Source organism: Anopheles merus, chromosome 3L (assembly GCF_017562075.2).
Source record: "Anopheles merus strain MAF chromosome 3L, AmerM5.1, whole genome shotgun sequence".
Taxonomy (NCBI): domain Eukaryota; kingdom Metazoa; phylum Arthropoda; class Insecta; order Diptera; family Culicidae; genus Anopheles; species Anopheles merus.
In genome coordinates, this window is record NC_054085.1 from 33,495,701 (window position 1) to 33,515,592 (window position 19,892).

Consider the following 19,892-nt stretch of genomic DNA (forward strand, 5'->3'; position numbering starts at 1 on the left):
TTTAGCACTTGCTTGAAGTTAGTTGCAATGTATTCTGGTGCAATGGGGAGGCAGCTATCGCCTCACAATCCATCCTAAACGAAACAAAACATCAAAGACAAAGCTAAAACAGATTTTTTTACAGTTTGTTTGAGCAAATGCTAGTCTCTACTCCTATTCTCTATCGACTTACCTGTAAATCCGCCAAGGAAGTCACCAATATCCCAAATTCTCCTAGCACTGCAACACATCTGGCACACCCGGCAGGTGAAGAAACAGTCTCGGTGACATTTACATACGGCTAACGAGCTGTCGAGCAGTATGATCCGAGCATCCGAGCAGGCCGAGAGTTTGTCGCGCTGGAAGAAATGAATCAACATACCATTGGAAACTAGCCTCGCGCGAAGAAGAAAAGGGACCATTGTGCTACAAAATGCACCGGAAGTGTACGCGAGGACATCTTCTTTCCGGTGTTACGATCCATCACATCAGTCTATTCCACGTCTGGTAGATAGATTCCGGTGTTGGGGAGTGAACTGCTGAAAGAAGAAAAAACAGTATTGTGCATCTTCCGAGACAGAGTGTGATAGTGCTGTTTTGTTTTGTTGGGCGTTGAAGAGGAGCATTGTGGTTGACGCGCGCGTTAGTGTGTAAATCGAAATTGAACGAGTTTCGGTGAGTGAGTGACAAAGGCGCGCTAGACGTGGGGGGGTCCCCGAATACTACTCCACCGCGAGGTAAGGATCTTGCGCTCACGCGTTGTTACGAATCACGATCTGGAAAGATAAATTCCCTCTCCTACTTCCAGATTGCTGTCGGCTCCTCGGCGCCATTGTGCCATGGTCCGGAGTAGTGGGATGGAAAAGCACAAAACACATCTTCCGGACTGCCGGAAGCTTAACGTCACCGATGGAATCCCCGGCCCCCATCCGGCTTGTTGTTGTTGCAAGCGCTGCAGTACCTTTTTAAAAGGGGGAGCGAGGTATTTTCTTACGTTCGTCTTTACGACGCAAAGCGAGGCGTCCTCAACAAAACGTCCCACACACACAGGCAGGCAGGCAGGCGTTTGTGGTTGCGTGCCCGGTGCAAGTGCATCTCGCCACACCGTCAGAGAGATAAATTATACGAACATGTAGATACACACACACGCCCTCCCCCGTGCGGGCGGAAATCAAGAAATGCATCAAGAAAGCTGTGCCGTTCGGGGCCGCCTTTCGCGCCACACTTTCTTCGGGGATTTTTATGCCTTTTTGCCACCACTTCTTTCCCCGTGTGACGCTTACGCCGGTACACATTTCATTTCTGCCGGATACGCCGCAAATGCCTTCGTCGCCCCGAGACCGGAGATACTACCCCCGGTTCCTCGGAACCCTCCTCGACGGAAGCTATCCATACACACACACATGCATAAATGTTTGCACAGGAACCGGATGAGCGATGGAATTTGTACCGCAAAGAAAGCAAACGCTAACTTCTTGCACTTCATTTCTCGTGCACTATAAATGCAATCTCGCAGAAGGTTTCATTGCATCCGCCTGTCGACATCGTTTAAAAGCGAGCGTGTGTGTGTGTGTGTACATTTCCATCGGTACCAGCTGTCGGAAAGCTCAGGATGGCGTCTTGCATTATTACTGCGGGTTTGGTTTTGTGTATGAATTTTTACTTCTCTCTCTCTCTCTCTCTCTGTTCCGCTCAACTAAACTACACCAAACTTAACACAATTCAAAACCCCGGAATCAAACGGAAAGTTTTTCCATTATGAGCTCCACAAACAGCAATTTACTGTAAGCTACTACTACTACTACTGCCTCTGTGGGTGTTGCTTTTCATTTCCAGTAATGCATGCGGTTGACGCGCTACCTTCGCACGAAAACCTATCTTTCCGGATTGCATTTGTTTCTACGAGAAGCAGAAAGACGAGAGAGTTGCGCTATGCCTCAAAATCCTTAACAACCAAAACGGAAGGCGATAAATGGGCTAATTTGTTCGGATGGTAACACTACACTTTGCAGTCCGGGAATGCCGGCACGGGAATGGTAAGTGTGATGAGATGTTACCTAAAATTGTGAAACTTTGCGTCTGAATCTCTTTCCGGTCGGAATTAATGTTGCTAAGTAATAACGCGCTGGTTTCTCGCTGAAGGCTCCAATAAGGAAAGACGGTTAACATTATGCATATTTTCCGTGTAAAAGAAAAGTTGATGCCTCAGAATTATAGCTACTTTCAATTGCTTGAGAGGTTTTGAAGCAATTCTTTTCAGTTTTTAGTTGGTCTTTAAGCGCGATGGAGTTCTAAACTACTTTATATCGTTGAACATCGATGGGTTTGTCCCCTCTTTACCAAATATTTAATGCCTTTGGAGGAACTTCTAGATCTTCTATCAGTGCTTTCAAACCAACTCCCTTCCATCGATCCTGCGAGCGCTGTTTTATACTTTTTACTTCCTTCCGAAATGGTTTCACCGAACTAATTAAGTATATAATCACTGTGCCCGACAAAGAAGATCAATACAGTAGTGGAAGTGAGCAATACAAATGTTGAAGATTAAAAATTAGAAAGCCAAATAGTTTCTAAAAATGGAATCATTCTGGTATATTAACGCATTCTACGGAAGAGAATCAGCATAGCTGGTCTGAGGCTCTCATCACTGAAGTCAGACTTCCGAAAGAACTCGCCGAACAGATGACAAGGGAACAACTAAAATGAACTAACAGAGGTGATAACCATCTGTAAAATGGGATATTCCGTACGGGTATACACCATCACAAATGTGAGACATTGCAAGGAATCTCATGATGACTTCAAAGCTCCAACTCTTTGGCGTGATACCTTTTTTAAGAATCAGATTTATTGTAATCTATTTTGAAAGCTACCGTGACACTTTTATCGTAATGTCCTGGAAGTCTTAAAACAACACAGTGGCTTTCATGGACATAAATACGACGGTTCATGTTGACTCTTTCATTTTGTTGAGGTTCTCAGAGATGACAGTTTTATTTTTCAAAAAAAGTCCAAGGCTTCCAATGTTCCTGAGAACTTCAAATGTTCTTCAATGTTCTGCAATGTTGTTTGTTTTCTCTTTCGGAGTTCTGTGAATTTTCCATGGAACCAACCAATGTAGCACTTCTTGTAATAACTATCATCCAGCCCCTTGAAAACCATGAGAAAAATGCATTTCTTTGGCTCTTTTTACGTTTAAATTAAAACTCCTTCTCCCATTAATGATATCTTGACAAGGGCAAAGCAAAGCACCCCTCTCTCCCGCATGATAGTTAAAACTTTGTTTTCATTGCACTTTTCACCCATTTTGCTGTTTGTCAATCACCTCTACCTCTAATGACATCGCCACTTCACAAACTTAGTGCATCCTACCGCCATCACCATCCGCTTCTTAACGACACCGAAACCTTCGCGAGAAACTGATCCCTGAAGATGGTCTCACCGGTGCCGAGGGAAAACCGCAACCGTGACATCGCAATTCGCTCGGTCGACTCCCGTATTATCAAAACCACCCCGCCGTTTGGTGAACCGTGCGAGCCCACACGCGTATCCAAGCCGATGAAACACCGCTGAAATAATGCAGATTCCTTGTACCGGATGGAACCGAAGGTATTAGCGGATAAGGCGACCACGACGATGATGCCAACGCCTCGCACCAAGATAGACATCTTTTCACGCTCGAGAGAGCAGCCCCGTACGTAGCCGCCACACCGCACTGTAGCCGAGCGCCGAACAATGTGCTGCACGGTACAACGGTGCTAGCAAATGCATTAAATTCCAGCCGCTTGAACACCACCCCACCCTCAAGGCTTGCAACCATGCAGCAAGGGGATTACATGGTCGGGCAAAACTTAAATCCAAAGCAAAACCCAATCCCAAGAGCGATGACTCAGCTGAGGGCCCCTCCTTGGGGGCGCGTCCCTGTGCAAGGCGACGAACGGGGATTGTTGTGCACTTTCTACAAGTACCGGTGGGATAAGTACCGAGCTGCCATTTCCTTATTGCTTCTTTCTTTCTTATATCACACCTCCACGGACCTCGGCTCAACCCGGGGTAAGTGTGTGTGTATGTGGCATTATAAAATAATCTTTCCGAGCAAGATGACGAACCCTTCCATCCGCCGAGCGACGACGAACGAGTACAGCGTATCCACCAGTCAATCATTTACCACAATCGCAGAAAAACCCCAAAAAAATTGGACACTGAAGCTCAAAAATGCATCCGCAAAACACGGCACTGCAACATCGGTCAATTATTCATCCGTCCATCCATCAATCCGCCATCACACGCGGGCCAGGCACAGAGGCGGATTTAGGGTGTTGGGGGCCCTAAGCGTTAAAAGGAGTGGAGGCCCCACGGTTGGTGTCGAGTGGGGGGGGGGGGGTGCATATTGGTGCATTAGGTTTTGAATCAATCACACTTTAATGGTTTGCTGACGGGGGGGGGGGGGGTGCTCAGAATTCCCTGTACTGGGCCCCTATAGTTTATGAGTCCCTTCATCCATTCATCCCTATCTAGCACAGAAGCTCTCGCTGATACTACTGTGCACATTGTTCTATATGCTGGAATTACCATACACGGGGCCCCTACATTGACGGGGCCCCCCGCGGCCGCTCAGTCCGCGCATCGTTAAATCCGCCACTGGCCAGGCACCACATTTCCGAAAACCTATGACGGACACACAGCACAAAATGCAGTGCTCTCTTCCTTCAATTCTTCGAGTTCAAGTTTCGTTCTCCCACTTACCTGTTCGTTGCTTGCTTCCCTACCCCTTTGCATGCAGACACACAGAGATACAAGAAATGCAAATTACCCGAGCAAGCTGGATGGCTGACACGATGATGACGATACCAGCTGCTGGGAAGCATCTGTGCCGATGCAACAAAGGAGGACGGGAGCGAAGCGAAAGAAATCGCCGTCCCGTATCTATAAATTTTCCACACTTCAAACGCTTCCGGTTTGCAGCAGATGAGGAGCAGGTGAACCGATTCCGATTCTGAGGCACCATCCATTCTTGCCCCCCCCCCCCCCCCCAAAACCTGGCGCTGGCAACAGAGACCTGATGGATACAACGCTTAAATCTACGACAATGGGTAGCATGCCTTTTTCCGGAGAAAAATCGCACCGAGCTTCTCTGATCTTATGAATTATTGCTTACGTACGTCAGGAGGTTGGGCCGGTGATAAAGGATGGGATAAGGATGCAACGTGCGCCACACCAGAGCTTGCCGGAATAGTTCCATTTTCTCAAATTTGCTGCATGACTTCAGGAGAGAGGAACCTTCTGTTCCAGTGCCTACCCTCCCCCCAGTGTTCAATACCGTTTGCCGTAGTGCCGCTGTGCCGATGTGTTTAACAAATCTTTCTAATGGTTCGGACTGCGATTCGGGAGCTCAGAGACTCCCCGCCCCAGTACCGGACACGGTACGAAAACTCGGCCCTGTCGGAAGCGGATGAAAAATGCAAACGCTACGTCTCTAACAAACGGACGGCCTCTGCTGACCCGTCATGTTTGGTCCGTATTTACTCGTGATATTTTTGGCATCTACCGGATGTGTGTGTGTATGCGCTGAAGGAAAAATCACTTCACACTCACTCATTCACAGTACAAAATCGTTCAACCGGAAACAAAAAAATGGAGGCTTTTAACTAAGCAAAAACGAACCGATCACACCTGATCATGTTGAGATATTGAAGATTTTTTTGTTGTGTGATAATGTGTCTTTATTTGCACTTTTTTGCCTTAGAATCTAGTCCGTGTGTGTGCGCCAAGGGAGATAGAGAAAACAGTAATACAGCCTCTCTATCCACTGGAAAGCGGTGGATCATCGTTTGTGTCCACCCGGGAGGATACAAACGGCTGTCCGGTAACGCCCCAAAACAGGAAGTGTAGACGAGGTGAGATCTTTTCCGTATGGTGCAACATGTGTGGTGCGATTACTCTCTAGCACGTGCGTCTACATATATGTCCTTCCTTTCCGCTCGCTTTGTGTGTGTGTTTGCGTGTGTGGGTTGTTGCTAATAATTTGACTACAATTGACACCGTTTTGGCATTTCTTTTTTTGTAATGTTTTGTGCCACTCCGCTTAAGTCGACTGACCTACTCGCTGTTGCTGCTGCTGTTGCTGCTGCGTGTATAACACCATCCCAGCGGCGACAAACAGTCCTATCAGCAAGTAGGAGCCCTCTATTGCACCCACAAACCGACGCACCGCATCCAGCAGCCAACGGAGCAACCAGTTCCACGAACCACCACCACCACCGCTGGCCGATTGTTCGGCGGCCGTGCGGAAGTTCATCTGCCTCAGCTTGTCCCGCAGATGCGCATCCTCGCGGGAGAACACGTTAAAGTAGTCGGTGAGCCGTTCGCGCGTCCAAAACCCGCCGGCATCGGCGAACGAAGTGTACGCGAACCGGTACAGCGAGGTGCGCACGTACCGCGGCGCTTCCGCTGGGACGTGCCGGCTGTCGAGCAGATCGAGCACCGGTTGCTGATGGTCGAGCAGCCGCTGCACCAGCGGGTAGATCCACTTCTGGGCGTCCGATTTGGAGCCGGCGGCATCGTAGAACTTAAAGTCGAACCGCGGAAAGTGTAGCCAGCCGTACGGCAGCGAGGCAGCCCGCTCCACCGTCCACGGTTTGTACTGGAAGCCGTACTCGTGCCAGGTACCGTTCAGCTCGTCCCCGTACTCGAGAATGATTTCCCGGCGCATCGGGCGCATCTTGGTGAGGTGGCGGCCGTACTGGTTCACCACGTACAGGCTGTGCAGGCCGCCGTAGGCGCGTGTCATCACCGGCGAGGTGACGGCAGTGCTCGGAAGCAGCCGCGAGTGTGGAACAATCGACATGAAGAACACGGTAAACGCGACGATTGTCGATATGAGCAGGCCGAGATTTTTCGAAAACTGACGCATACCTTCCGCCTGCGGGAAAAAAGGATTTAAATGTGAGTGTTTGTTTATTTCATTATCGGCACCACTTTCGCTTACCAAACTGCCCACACTGTCCTGGGAGGAGAGCAGCTTCAGGAACTGTTTGACCAGCAGCACAAACACGAGCAGTGGCGCCGCCCGCACCATCGTCTGCATCACGTTCAGGTACTGGTCCTGGGTGAAGGTTGGCTGGAAGGTAAGCTGTCCGTCGTCCTTCGACACTCCCACGCTGAAGCACAGCCACGAACCGACGACCATGAACAGGCTGATCGCTTTCACAAGCCGGCCACCGTAACGGTCGGCCGAATCGTCCGTGCTGTTGCGTGCTGCCGTCCTTGCACGGCCAGCGCGTCGGCGCGTGTCGTCCACCGCCAGCCGTTCCTGCACCCACACGACCAGCTCGTCCTCGTCGTCCAGCAGTGCGACCAGCAACGTCAGCACGAGCGGCGACAGAAAGCCGTAGTTGCCGCACCCGATAATGTTTAGGTGCAGAAAGACGTGCCACCAGACGGCGAACCGGCGCACGGTCCGACTCGGGGCGAAGAACAGCCACGGCACGACCAGCTCGCTCAGGTACACGTAGATCGTGCTGACCCGGTGGAACGCGTCCGGCAGCTGGTACGTGTACCAGCTGTACGACGTCGGCAGCGGCATCGTTTCGTAGTGGCGCTTCAGCCCGTCCAGCGACCACCAGAGCGGGCAGCCGCTCGCCAGCTTCACCGAGCCGGACGCGAACATGAACCGAAACACGAGCCACTTGAGCAGCAGCAGCGCAATCGCCTCCATCGGATGCCGCCGGTCGGTGAGGCGGGTCGGCGCGAGCAGTATGCACAGGAAGCCCGCCTCGAGCAGCAGATGGTCGGCCTGCTGGCGGAAGGACTGCGCTATCTGGACGAGCGAGAAGTACACCGACCACATCACGATGAAGCTGAGCAGCCGGCAGTGGGCGCGCGAGATGAGCCCCAGGAACGCGACGGTAGCGCCGACCAGACACAGCAAATCGATTGCCTCGTGACCGTGGCCCAGCCCGACGAAGGGCGCGAGCTGGAGTAGGCTGAGCCGCTCCTTCAGTGTGCCGTTCGCCAGTATGCGGCTAGCCGGCAGAATGCCCCCATCGCCGTACAGTCCTGTGGGGAAGGAGAAGAGATGAATCCGCGGGAAAAAGCATAGTCCCGTTCGGTCCCACCAGGTCGGAATCTGAGATTAATCGAAGCGCTCTAATGGATTCGGACATGTCGCTCTCGCCGTCTCCAATGTTCCGAAACGAAAAGGCCAGCGAACGATGACGATTGGGATTGTGCAACCGAGACGCCAGGAATCGATTACCGGCGAGTTTTCTTCTCAAATTGAGCGATAATTAAATTACATCATCGCTCGCTGTTCGCTGTGCATTCGCATTCCCGTTTCGCTCGTGGGAGATGATAAGGGTACGCCGAGGAATCAAATTGCCGATGATGGCTGAGATGCGGTGGATCCATTTCAGCATACCCTAAGGACCCCCGGTCCAAAGGGCTCGATTTCAACGGCATCATTTATTGCCGTGTCTCTCCCTCCAAGGAGCCCAGGCTGTCATAGTTTGCCATCATTGATTTCTAATTCCTAATGTGCTGACGACCCGGTCGTTTCGTTTCGTCGGCTGGCCGAATCGCAGACAGACAGGAGAGGCCAGATGAAAGGCGCGACCCCAGAAGATGTTGAACCTTTCTTTCTAGCACGTATAGTAGCATCATTTTCTCTGACCCTGACGATTGACAAAAAATCGATCTAATTTACAGTGATCCACTGGTACAAGTAGGGGACACTGAATCGTATTAAATTGGGCCAAGAAATTCAATTACCAAAGCACATACACCCCTCTCCAGACAGTCGAACAGTGGCTAACCCCTTGGCTGAGATGGTATCAAAGCACTGTTTAAACAGCTGATCCGTACCAGAGGGGTAGGTAGAATTTGTTTTCAGTCATTTCGAAGAATGTATTTAGGCGAACAACGTTAAACCTCACAAGTCGAGGAATTTGGAGCAAAGATGTATTGGAAAAGAGAAGTTAATTTAAGGAACTAGTTTTAATTTAAGAAAAATGTCAGTAATTCGAGAAGATGAAAGCGTTTTTGTAAGTTTCAAACAGTGGGGAACGTTCAATTAACCGAGGAAACGGATGAAACGCTTACTCCAACAAAAACGTTGTATAAATGAGTTATTATTATCACTTTGACATTTGAATCTTTTTGACATTTGAATCTTTTTTGTTCGATGCTCCATACGTTTTGATCGGATCGTTTAGCACCAGTCGCATAGTATAGCTGCCAAATGCATTGTCTAACATCATGCCCATCTTGGGATCGAATTTAGTATGAACCGACACTTAAATACGCTGAAATACTTATAAATTAATTGCTATTGCTCTTCCGCTTGCGTCTGTAAAGTTGAAAATCCTTTTACGATATGACTGTTAACATTGTGTTCGTTGAACAAATTTTACGATGTTTCTACAATATTTCCATTGCCGTTGGCGTTAAACAGGCGAGAAATACAACAACTCGAACCATTAAATTTAACTAAAGCCTAATGCCTAATGTCTAATGCCTTCTGAACGCCTTCAATGCCGTTCAATGAAAATAGCAATTATTTTAAAAAAAATCTTGTTAAATAGGATAATTTAAAATTTTTGAAAATAATCGTCACCTTTTGTATAGCTTTCTATCTTCTGATGCATTCCAACTTTAGTATCATTAAATGCAAAATTTTAACTTGACTATCATTTACTTATATTTGAAAATTGTTCACCTAGATGAGAAATCTATTTTCCACTGCTTTACGAAAACAAACGGACAAAAACAAAAACGGACAAAAACGAGCCGACCATCTGACCGCCCGTTAAGTTAAGCGTTTTTCTCAACCGAAGAGTTTCCGTTTGGCGTTTCTGCTTAATTTGTTACTTGGGCACTCTTTCCAGCCAAAGTGAGTGACCGCACGGACGAGCACACACACACATTCGCATCTTTGCAGAAGAATAACAAAAGCACCGGGTAGAAATGAAATCGATACAACAGACCCGTACTTTTTTTTCTTGCTCTCCGTTTGCGATTCCGCAGAAATTATTGCTTACCTTCTGCCTGACAATAGAAGCTCACGAAAGCCATCAGGTAAACGGCACACATCGAGCGTAGCAGCAAATTTCGCACCCGCGGCACATCTCCAATCTCCTCTTCATGCTGTGGCCTTGGGTCGTGGTTTTTATCACTTCTGGCCTTTGCCTGTTCCATGCTTCTTTCAACTGTGTTTTGTTACGATTTATGACACAATTTTACAACAGTAGCAGCATCCAAAATTGCCTACACTACGGCAAACATTCGCGAATTCACAGCACCACTTCTGTCGTTGAGCCAGCGTTTCGATGAGCCTAAAAATTAATCCATTTCAGTTACACACATTACAAAACATTCTTTCCCAACACAACAAATTGCGACGCTGAGCCACCGAGCGCTTGCTCGGTACGTAGCGAAACACCAACTACAAAATCAAAACAAAAACATAACCTAAACCGCACTTTTCACTGCGCGGGAACTCACGAGGGAACTCTCCCACTGCGAATGGCGTCACTTTTTTTTCCTTGTTCTGAAAAACGAAACCGAATGTTTTTTTGGATCGAAATTTTAACAAACTAAACCAATTTGCTTACTTTCGGATGCAATGCTTAAGGATTAGAAACACCTGGCCCTAGTCGCTGCTGGACGGGAAATGGGACGCGTGCGCTTGGACGGCTGAATTTCATAATGCATTGGAGCCGGCGGGCACAGAGCCAGCCCCCAATGCCGGTGGTATCGATTGATAATCATCAGCCGGTAACTTGATGCCGCGGGGCGGCAGCGCGGCTTCATGGTAATGCTGATACTTTAAAATGCAATGGACAAGAACTGCAATACAATACTGCTCAATCATGAGGACGGACTGAGAAACGCCATTGCTATTGGCCAGAGGCGCACGTTATCTAATCAACCATTTAGAAATGGTTTTGGTCAAGTACACACTTGTTCCATGGCTACCTGTAAGCACATGGTTCGTACTGCGTGGTGTCCTTCTGTCCCGGAGCAGAGCAACCATGGAAGAAGAGGACAGCCCAAGCCGTGATTCTAACGCCGACATACAATCGAAGCAGACTCTTACCTGTGGGAAAAACAATCCATTTTGCGCTATTTCTTTTTCCTACAAATCCATCTTAATCTTAACTATAAAATAACCAACACAACAAAGGGGACAAATTCGGTTCTTAATTCTTGTATTTCTGCTTCACTCTATCGTCGAAATGCAGCTGTTCACAATTTCATTTCATATTTCACATGTCTCAGTATAGTTCCAAATCAAGTTCATTTTCCCTCGAATTCTCCGTATGTTCAACAGTATGCGTGCGCCTTAAAGTAATGTGGATCATCATCATGAAACAACCACTTAAATTTCTGATAATTTTGTTGCCATACGAGAAGGCCGCCTGCTTTCGTAGCAGGGCGCTCCATGGTACGGCAACAAAATGTATCAGATTGGTAGAGTAGAATGTTTTCGGCAGCCTTGGTCTGGTACGCCATTATCTTACGCCACGGAGAATATTACACCGATCGTCTTTGCCGGCACGGTGAGGCTGTGAACCAAAAATGGAGAATGAAGAACGGATTGTAATTATAATTTCTACATCGAGCTGGTTCAGGACACCATCACATTTAGTTAGATTCTTACCTGGATAGAAGTAACGCGAAGTTGTGATGTGGTTAAAGTTTCCAGAAAACCTCTTTTCAGCTCGGAGAGTTGCGAAGAAATGAAAGAATAAGGCCGACAAAGCGTAGAACAAACTTCACCACCAATACAACAAGCCAACTCCATCAAAAACCCAACCAACAAATCTGCTGTCAAAATTCAAGATTGTGCTGGATTCCCAATTAACAAAAAAAGAACATAGAGGTGAGTAGGCAATTTTTTTTTGATGTTTGCTCTAATTGGAAATGCAACAAAGTTTTGTTTTTAATTTTTAACATTTGTTTTTAATTTTTTTTTCTCGGAAAGTTAAAGGGTATATAGGCCATGATTAGATAAAGGTAGGCGAAACAAATCGCAAGAAAAGGACAGCAACATATCAATGAGTTGTAAAACGCCATCTATTGAGCAAACCAGTGAAACTATTGAGCATTCGTTATTTTGTGCGGATATTTGTTTTTACAGTCGTTTAAGCTTTATCTGTTACGCTTGGGTTGTTTAAATGAAGGTAGGCGAAGCACATTTTCAGAAAAGGACAGCAAAATATAGATGAGTTGTAAAGCGACATCTATTGAGCAAAACCACTGAAGCTATAAAGCGTTCATTTTTGTGGTTGTTTGATTTTACAGTTTTTTAAGGATTAATCTGTACCACTTAGAGTGTATCTGACCACATGGCTATTTTAATTAATTTTAATCGAGAGCTTACTAGCTATTTAGAATGTATTTTAGAATTGGAGGATAATCAATAGGTCACTGAAAGCCAAGCGCAATAGTGGTACAGGCAGGACTTGACCGACAATGGCAGGCACAACACGTGCCATACAAAATGAAGAAGAGACGACCCGGCCGTTTGGCTTGGAATTACTTGGGAACTAGGTGAATAAATCCAAAAAAATGCTACACAGTTGTCCACTGGATCAAACATTACACTTTTTATCTATTCCTTTCATAAATCGAGCCCAGTCTAATTTGTTTTCCAATGCATCACAGAAATGAGAAATTTTCATTTGACGCTGTTTAATGGGAACAGCCAGCTTTAAAGTGACAAAGAAGAGAAATATTGCTCTTGCTCTTTTATTTTGTCTTTTTCCCCACTGTACTGTAAGTATGTACTGATTTTTATCGCAGCATAAGATGATACTGTTTCCTGAGTAAAAAAAAGAGGTTGATTCTGTTATCAGTATAAACACCCTTGCAGTAGGGGTATTCATTTTTTCAAATATTTGTTTAAAAAAAGAGCATCATCATTCCGATTTGTTTTACCAAACTTCGAATGGGATCGAATTTAAGCTTTTCCAGCTAGAGCAAACATAAATTCAGTAGGAAAATGTAAATCCCCTTTTGAAATAAACGCAAGAACAACATACTTATTACAGTTTCGAATAGTTGGGTGGCCTTTAATGTACACTCTCGGATGCTGGTCAGTGGGGCACGCTCGACCTAAGCACCTAAGTGTGTGTTTTCTCTCCGATCGTTACACACCAGGGAAGGAGATGACTGTACAAATTGGTGCATTACTTTTAATGTGCAGCAGCTTCACCATTCATAAATATGGAACAGTCGGTGGACCAATGGATAAAACGTTCCTAGGGTCAGGTACTAAACGAACGATCACCCATACAAGCCCGGTTGCCCAACCGGCAGCCAAAAGTCCGAAATGGAACGACAATTCCATTAATGTCCCCTTTCGAACCCCACCGAGTGCTCCCGGCATAAATATATTCGCAACGGAAAATAATTTCCAAACTTATGCTCCAACCGTACTGACCTTGCTGAGTAATTCCGTCTCCTTATCGACACACTTGTATGATGGGTCCATTTTCTCGGTTTCGGTACGAAACATGACCCCCTTCCCCGCTTGGTGGCTCGTTGGTGTCGTCGTAAATATTATGTGCCCGTTGTATTTTTACATCACCCAACCCTTTAGCACGTTCTGGTTCGGCTATTTTTGGGTACTAGCACGATGGCTAAAATCCTTTCGCAGCTCGGAAATGAAACGGCCCGACCTAAAAGGGATGGAAGGCGAGATACGGGACAAAATTGTCGTTCGATGATAAAGGTGTGGCAATTTATTACGAACGCTAAAATTGCTGGCATGGCGCTAGATAGAGTCGTCGGCTACATTAAGAGCTTTTATGCTAATCCCGTCTCGATGGAGAGAAAGAGAGAGAGAGTGTGTGTGTGTGTCCGTGAGGGTAAGGCCTATGGATACTTTTCGTTTATTTTTGTGCTGTGGTGGTGCTGCTTGTTGGTAGTAGCTTGTAACAAATATCTTCAAATCACTCAACCATATCGATGGAGCTTAGAAGCTTCAATATCCGGACTGTGTTTCCGATGAGACACACATTTTGTGCACCAAAAAGGATTATTTCGTTGACCATTTGCTTGAAGAAGAGACGATTTGGCAGGGAGTGGGGCGTTGGTACAGAATGTACGGTCATCTTGGTATAGTTTCGGATGGATGAAATCAGGAAGGAAAGCTCACGCTACAAGTCTCCCGTTAGAGCTTTACCCACGTGTTTGCAACAATCGGATTTGGATGTACACAAAAGAATAAGAATGGAGCTAAAAATGTTCCCTTCTAATCAACTCTGATCAGGGTGGAAAAAAGATCCCCTGGTCTTAGATTTTACCCTCGAAACGTGTATAAATTCCACAACGTTGTAGGAAATTGAGAATATAATAGATACTGTTGTACGACACAGCCAGCGCCTGATTGGGATATTTTTATCCATGCATGCATCAGAACGTAATTTTGTATTCTGGTAAATAAAGCCAATATTGTTAGTGAATGATGAAAAAAAAAATATCATACGTGTGCGGAACTTCATACGGCCGATCTCTCACACACCTTACACAGTAATCGGCATAATGAAACCGTTTTCCCCCGATGAAGGGTGCAATTTTATCCGCGAACGTGGGAATGACTGTTTTACATAAGCACACCTCCCAGCCAGCTTCATGAATATTTAAGCTACTATTCGGCCCTACTACAACGGGAAGCACACGGGAAGCATGTGAGGATTTTATTTAGGCGTCAAATTTCGTCACATCACGCCTGACACACTGAATGGAAGGAGTGGTACTATCGGAAGGAACTAATTTCGAGCCACTTGAGCGTACAGCAACAAAAAAGGTCGTTGAGCACAAAAAACGATATCTAATTGTGTGGATGAATATGTTTTTCTTTCGGACAAATTGTGAGAGAAAGTGCTATAAAAATTAAGGCTAGAACATCAAGGATCAAACGACCGTTGGAACCCTTGGCTTCGGGTACAGCGTTAAGCATCATTGATTGTGGGATGGACCAACCATATCCTTTAATGTTGGCCCCAATGCTGTTGTTGGCCTTTCCCATTTTGCATCGATTGACTTCCCGTAAACGCTGCTGTGTGTCGTGCAATTTCTCCCCATGTTTTTCACCTCACGTTGGGCGTTTGTAAGGGGGTGTCGTATGGGAATATTGATGATAGGACGCATTACCATGTTATTTCTGTTATGTTTGGTCAGCGAAGGTTGGCGTTAGCGAAGGTAAGGAAGCGTGACGATAAATCCTACTCTGTGCGGACAGTATTGAGGGAATGTTGAGAGAAGTAAGGTACGGAAGTAGTATGAGAGGAAAGCACATAATTTGTATTCAAGCGTTCTTTCATCTTTCCAATGTTGACTTTTTGGTCTTTTAGTCATTAATTTGAATGCTTGTGAATCACTTTGAGTGACGCTTTTTTTTTAAACTAGATTTTTTATTATCGGTGCATATCACTATTAAAATATCATTTTTACTCATTTTTCATCACACTCTATTTCTTTAGACTATATTTTAATTCTAAAAATCTGTTTTTTACTTATTTTGTTAGATGGTCTTGGAGGCTTCCGACGCGGAAGTCGGGATAAGACAAACGCGCGTTCTTGTGAGCAATTGCGGTAAGTTTTTACCCTAAATATGTCTAAAATATAGAATGTTCTCTAGATGAACAGTTATCTCTTTGAAAATAACTTGATTCAATCCACACGAGTAATACTAAGGACAATGGCTTGAGACTATAAACAAAGGAATTGACTCAAAACAGGAACATAGATAGTTGGAGAAGACATTTTTTTCCACGCCATTTTTTTAAGACATAATTTGAACAAAATAGCCAAAATAGAGTAAAATCACTATCTAAAAACATTCACCGAAAACCAAGCATAGCCAATGTTCTAAACATAGGCCATTTAATAGTAGTATTGTATGTTTGACATGTCTGGTGGTGTGAGGTATCTCATTGATTATCAGAATAGTCGTCACTAAACAGCATAACCGTAATATATAAGGTCTGGGTCCATACAAGATTTGAGCCTACGATGGGTGTGCTATGTTTCTGTTAGGTAGTGCAACTAGACGACTATACCACCGGGCATTGACTGAAGACTGACCTAAAGAAACCAATTTAAGCCATACTAGAGACGCGTAATCAAACCGAAGATTTCTTTTCCAAATTTTGATTTCAGCACTACAACGGTACCATAACCCAGCGTAAACTATAAAAAGATAAGAATACGTCTATACGCACGCAAAATGTTAGCGTTAAATAGCTGCAGTTCTTTCAACCTTCCTTCCTTCTTTTTGCATAAAACTTCGACCTGCTTGATTATTCCGTAATAAATATTGCCACAGTCTTGGTAGTCGGCCCTTTGCAAATCGCGCGGGAAAACCTTACACCCCGACGTGCCGTCGTTACTCATAGCAGCAGATAGTACAACTTCTAACTCATCCGCGCCACTTTGCTTTCACCTCTTCCCTTACTTTATTTTCTTCCTCTTGTTATCGTATGCTTGTTGCCCCCATTTTCCGAGAACTATTTTTGCCCTTTTCATCCTTTACATCCAGCAGCAGCAGCAACAGAACGCAACATAAAAACACACACCGGGAAATGCAAGAGATGATATGCTTCCCCCGCCTTTTTGCGCCATTCGGGTGGGAATTCAGTTTTCTCGAGTGGCCCAATTTACATATTTTTATGTGCATTCATAAATAGTAATCAAGAAATACTTTTACTTTCTTGGCGCTTTCTTGTTGGGGTGAGATTACTGCACCACCGCGGGACTGACAGGCGGGTGCTGCTGCTGCTGTGGGAAATGCTGCTGTGGAACTCATCCGACGAAGCACTTGCTCTTGTGAGCTTTGCTTGGTGCTGCTGTGTTTAAGTTATAACAAATTTGCTTTACCGTTAGATGAGGTAATTGGTGCATTGTAAATTCTTATTTGTCAAGACAGCTAAAGCTTATTTTAAACAATTTTATTAAAGATAGATAAATAACTTTGAAAAAGCCTAGTTTTGTGTAAGGCATTTAGATGTCTCACAAATATTTTCATCAAGCAATACTCAATTCTTAACCAAATGATTCTAGAAATTCATTCGCTCTTTGTCGCATTCATGTGGAAAATGGATAATTTCTGAGCAAAACAAAAATAACAAATTGAATATGACAATATTCTTTATCTCGGTCTCCTTCCGGCAACGAGGACGGTCGAAAAGCGCAATTAATATCGTCATAAATATACAAGATTTATTTCGATCCTTGGGATGCCATCCCGCTGCAGCTGGCGTACAAAACACACAAGCAAACAACCCCAAACTCTTATTTTCTTTCGCCTTTCTCTTTCTCTACGGGAAGGAAATAGACTTACTGCGAACGGCTCTTGCTTGCGCAAAAGGATGGCTCTTGCTGGGCGCGCGCACGCCGCGTGTGCGTTTATATTTATTTTTCTCACTTTACTTCAAGTAACGCATCAACACCGATTGTTCCCGGAATGTTTAAATTTATCTTTATCATTGCTAAAATTTGATCAACCGCCGCCGCGACCACGTGTACGCACACGCGGACTCTCTCGCTCTTGCTTTCTCTTTCTTATGTGTTACGCTTATATAAACCAATTCGTACGCATTCTCGCATAGTGAAGGGATGATTTCTTACAAAAGTAGCTAGAGTAGGAAGATGATGATTCGCGGCCACTAATTGACCTTCCCCACCCATGTCTCCAGGTGGTGGTGACTGTGCGTGTGTGTTTTGGATGTGTGAGTTTCATTGGTGTGTGTGTGTGTAAAGTCGCAAGGGTCATCATTGTTCAAACCGATGCCCGGCCCCGGTTGGGATGGAAATCGTACCGCAGTGGCCGTATCAGCCCATCGTCGTCCGCTTCAAAGTCGTGCAGCGGCGGCTGCATCCGCTGCTGCGGCCCATGGTTACCGTTCCCGGGCCCATTGAAGCCGGCCGGCGAACGAAGCTGCGTCATTTCGCAATCCATCAGCGGATAGCGATAGTTCGTCTCGATGTAGCAGCCGTTGCCGCCGCCGCCGCCGCCGCCGCCGGTGGGCTCCGGCGCCATGTCGAACTTGGTCGGACAGTTGTGGCACACGGTGAGCGGGTTGATGACGGAGATGCGATCGTAGCACCGCTCGTCCACGCTGTCCGTGTTGCCCGTGATGATGTCACCGTCCAGCTTGACCGCTATTTGCAGTGCCTGCAATGAAGGGGAATAGCATTTAGACCGTGTACGGCAGCGAGAGGAGCATGGTAAGGATCTTACCTGTATGGCTTGCGCTTCGTCCCGCTTCTCGTCCTCCGTGTTCATCGTCACGAACCGCAGCACGAGCAGATTGAGCGAGGCGGCCACCACCGCCAGCCCGAACAGGATGAAGATCAGCGCAAACGCCACGTACTCGGGCTTCTTGTTCAGCGCGTTGTCCTTCTGCAGCGCCACCATATCGCCGAACCCGATTGTCGTGAGCGTGATGAAGCAGTAGTACACCGAGTCGAAGTAGCTCCAGCCCTCGAACTTGCTGAACGCGGCGGCCCCGCCCGCTATCGTCAGCGAGCTGAGCGTCGTCACCACCAGTATCAGGTCGACCTCGGACGCGATCGCTTTCTTGCAGTTAAAGGACGTCTTGATCGCGTGCACGATCACGCTGCTCAGCCGGTTCACCCGCTCGCCGATGCTCTGGAACATGACCAGGCCGAGCGGGATGCCGATCGCGGCGTAGCACATCGTGAATATCTTCCCGCTGACCGTGGTCGGCGTCGAGTGGCCGTACCCGATCGTCGTCAGCACGGTGGTGGCGTAGTAGAACGCACCGGAGAACTTCCACTGCTGGCCGGCCTTGTGCGGTTCCGACTTCATAATGACCGTTTCGATGACTTTGAAGTCCTCCGAGCTGATGTTGTACCGTGTGATGAGGACATTTTCGATTGCTGGAAAGGGGTTTAGGATTGGATGAGGATTCAGCCGGTGTCAGACCGCGTAGTACGTACCACTGAGCGCCTTCCAGCGTTTCTTCTCCGTCTCTGATTCGAGGGCATCGAACACGGCGGCACCGATTAGCAGGTAGGTGAACGTACACACGATCAGCGAGATGGTCCGTACGTTTTGCTTTTTCATGCTCGTTTACTCGAATCCTGGTAAAGGTAAAAGAGGAAAGTACATCAGTATTTGTTTGCTTTGCTGTTGAGGCCTCCACTGCTTACCTTTTACCCTATGTCGTCTACACGAGGTACTCTGTAGAGGAATTGTGGTCTACCAGTAGTGGATGGGAGGGGGAAGGTACTGGGCACCCTCTTTGGCAAACTAACTACCCTTGGAATTGTTCGGATCTGTGGAAGAGGAGGTGTGGATTGTGTGCCGCTGGAGCTGCTGCTGCTGCCACTACGCGACTCCTGTTGGTCCTCTAGCTACGGGGAATCATCCTGGCAGGGAAGTAGTACTGGTGCTGTTCGGGGACGTTTGGGGACCAGCGGGGAAGCGAGGGGCGTTTGAGGAGTTTTTGGCACACGCACGGACGCTCCGCACTTTGGGGCTTCGGTTTCAATTCCGTCACCGTTTTTGCTCGGACAGCCCCGATTTGTCACGGTACGCGATGGTGATGGGTTTCGCAGTATAGCACCATGACCAAATCCGCAGCAGTAGCAGCACAGCCACAGTGTCCCTCCGCTAGCGACTACAAAATATTCTTCTATCGATTGATTTTTTTCCCCGTTTTTTCCGTTTCGTTGTTTGACGACCAACCACCAAAAAGGGGTTTTGACGTTTCTCGCGACCCGTCCGCTACTGCGCATGACACGCAAGAAGCGTGCAGGACACACACACCAGGACGCGCGCTAAGGACGAATATGTCGCGTAAGTATACACATGTTTCGCGTGCCAGGGCCGCACGTGCTTCGGAGTCTGCATGTGTACTAAAAAGGGCGCGCGCCCGCTG

The 19,892-nt window shown here is 46.7% G+C and overlaps 2 protein-coding genes and 2 long non-coding RNA genes across 8 annotated transcripts; 1 reads left to right on the forward strand and 3 right to left on the reverse strand.

The window, feature by feature from the left end:
• Positions 1-343: 343 nt before the first annotated feature.
• LOC121600512 lies at positions 344-17,237 on the forward strand. 4 transcript variants are annotated; one of them, XR_006005837.1, is made up of 6 exons: positions 344-716; positions 788-961; positions 1,816-2,015; positions 11,699-11,860; positions 15,513-15,579; positions 16,147-17,237. It is a non-coding gene; the product is annotated as an uncharacterized LOC121600512 (long non-coding RNA). The 4 variants fall into 4 exon arrangements; XR_006005838.1 differs by lacking the exon at positions 11,699-11,860 and having other exon boundaries at positions 348-716; XR_006005839.1 differs by lacking the exons at positions 11,699-11,860; positions 15,513-15,579; positions 16,147-17,237 and adding an exon at positions 4,763-4,781 and having other exon boundaries at positions 349-716.
• Positions 5,686-10,680, reverse strand: LOC121600505 (lipase maturation factor 2-like). Of its 2 annotated transcripts, none has more exons than XM_041929161.1 (4): positions 10,590-10,680; positions 10,017-10,310; positions 6,968-8,037; positions 5,686-6,901 (listed from the first exon to the last, which is right to left on the reverse strand). In XM_041929161.1, the coding sequence occupies exons 2-4, from the start codon at positions 10,171-10,173 to the stop codon at positions 6,065-6,067; spliced, it is 2,064 nt and encodes a 687-aa protein (XP_041785095.1). In that variant the 5' UTR covers positions 10,174-10,310; positions 10,590-10,680; the 3' UTR covers positions 5,686-6,064. The 2 variants fall into 2 exon arrangements, with proteins under 2 accessions (XP_041785095.1, XP_041785094.1); XM_041929160.1 differs by lacking the exon at positions 10,590-10,680 and adding an exon at positions 10,480-10,565.
• LOC121600511 lies at positions 11,170-11,781 on the reverse strand. Its single transcript, XR_006005835.1, has 2 exons — positions 11,639-11,781; positions 11,170-11,543 (listed from the first exon to the last, which is right to left on the reverse strand). It is a non-coding gene; the product is annotated as an uncharacterized LOC121600511 (long non-coding RNA).
• Positions 17,238-17,336: 99 nt separating the features above from the next.
• Positions 17,337-19,821, reverse strand: LOC121600508 (two pore potassium channel protein sup-9). The gene is made up of 4 exons (XM_041929168.1): positions 19,162-19,821; positions 18,949-19,092; positions 18,227-18,888; positions 17,337-18,160 (listed from the first exon to the last, which is right to left on the reverse strand). The coding sequence occupies exons 2-4, from the start codon at positions 19,073-19,075 to the stop codon at positions 17,765-17,767; spliced, it is 1,185 nt and encodes a 394-aa protein (XP_041785102.1). The 5' UTR covers positions 19,076-19,092; positions 19,162-19,821; the 3' UTR covers positions 17,337-17,764.
• Positions 19,822-19,892: the final 71 nt, after the last annotated feature.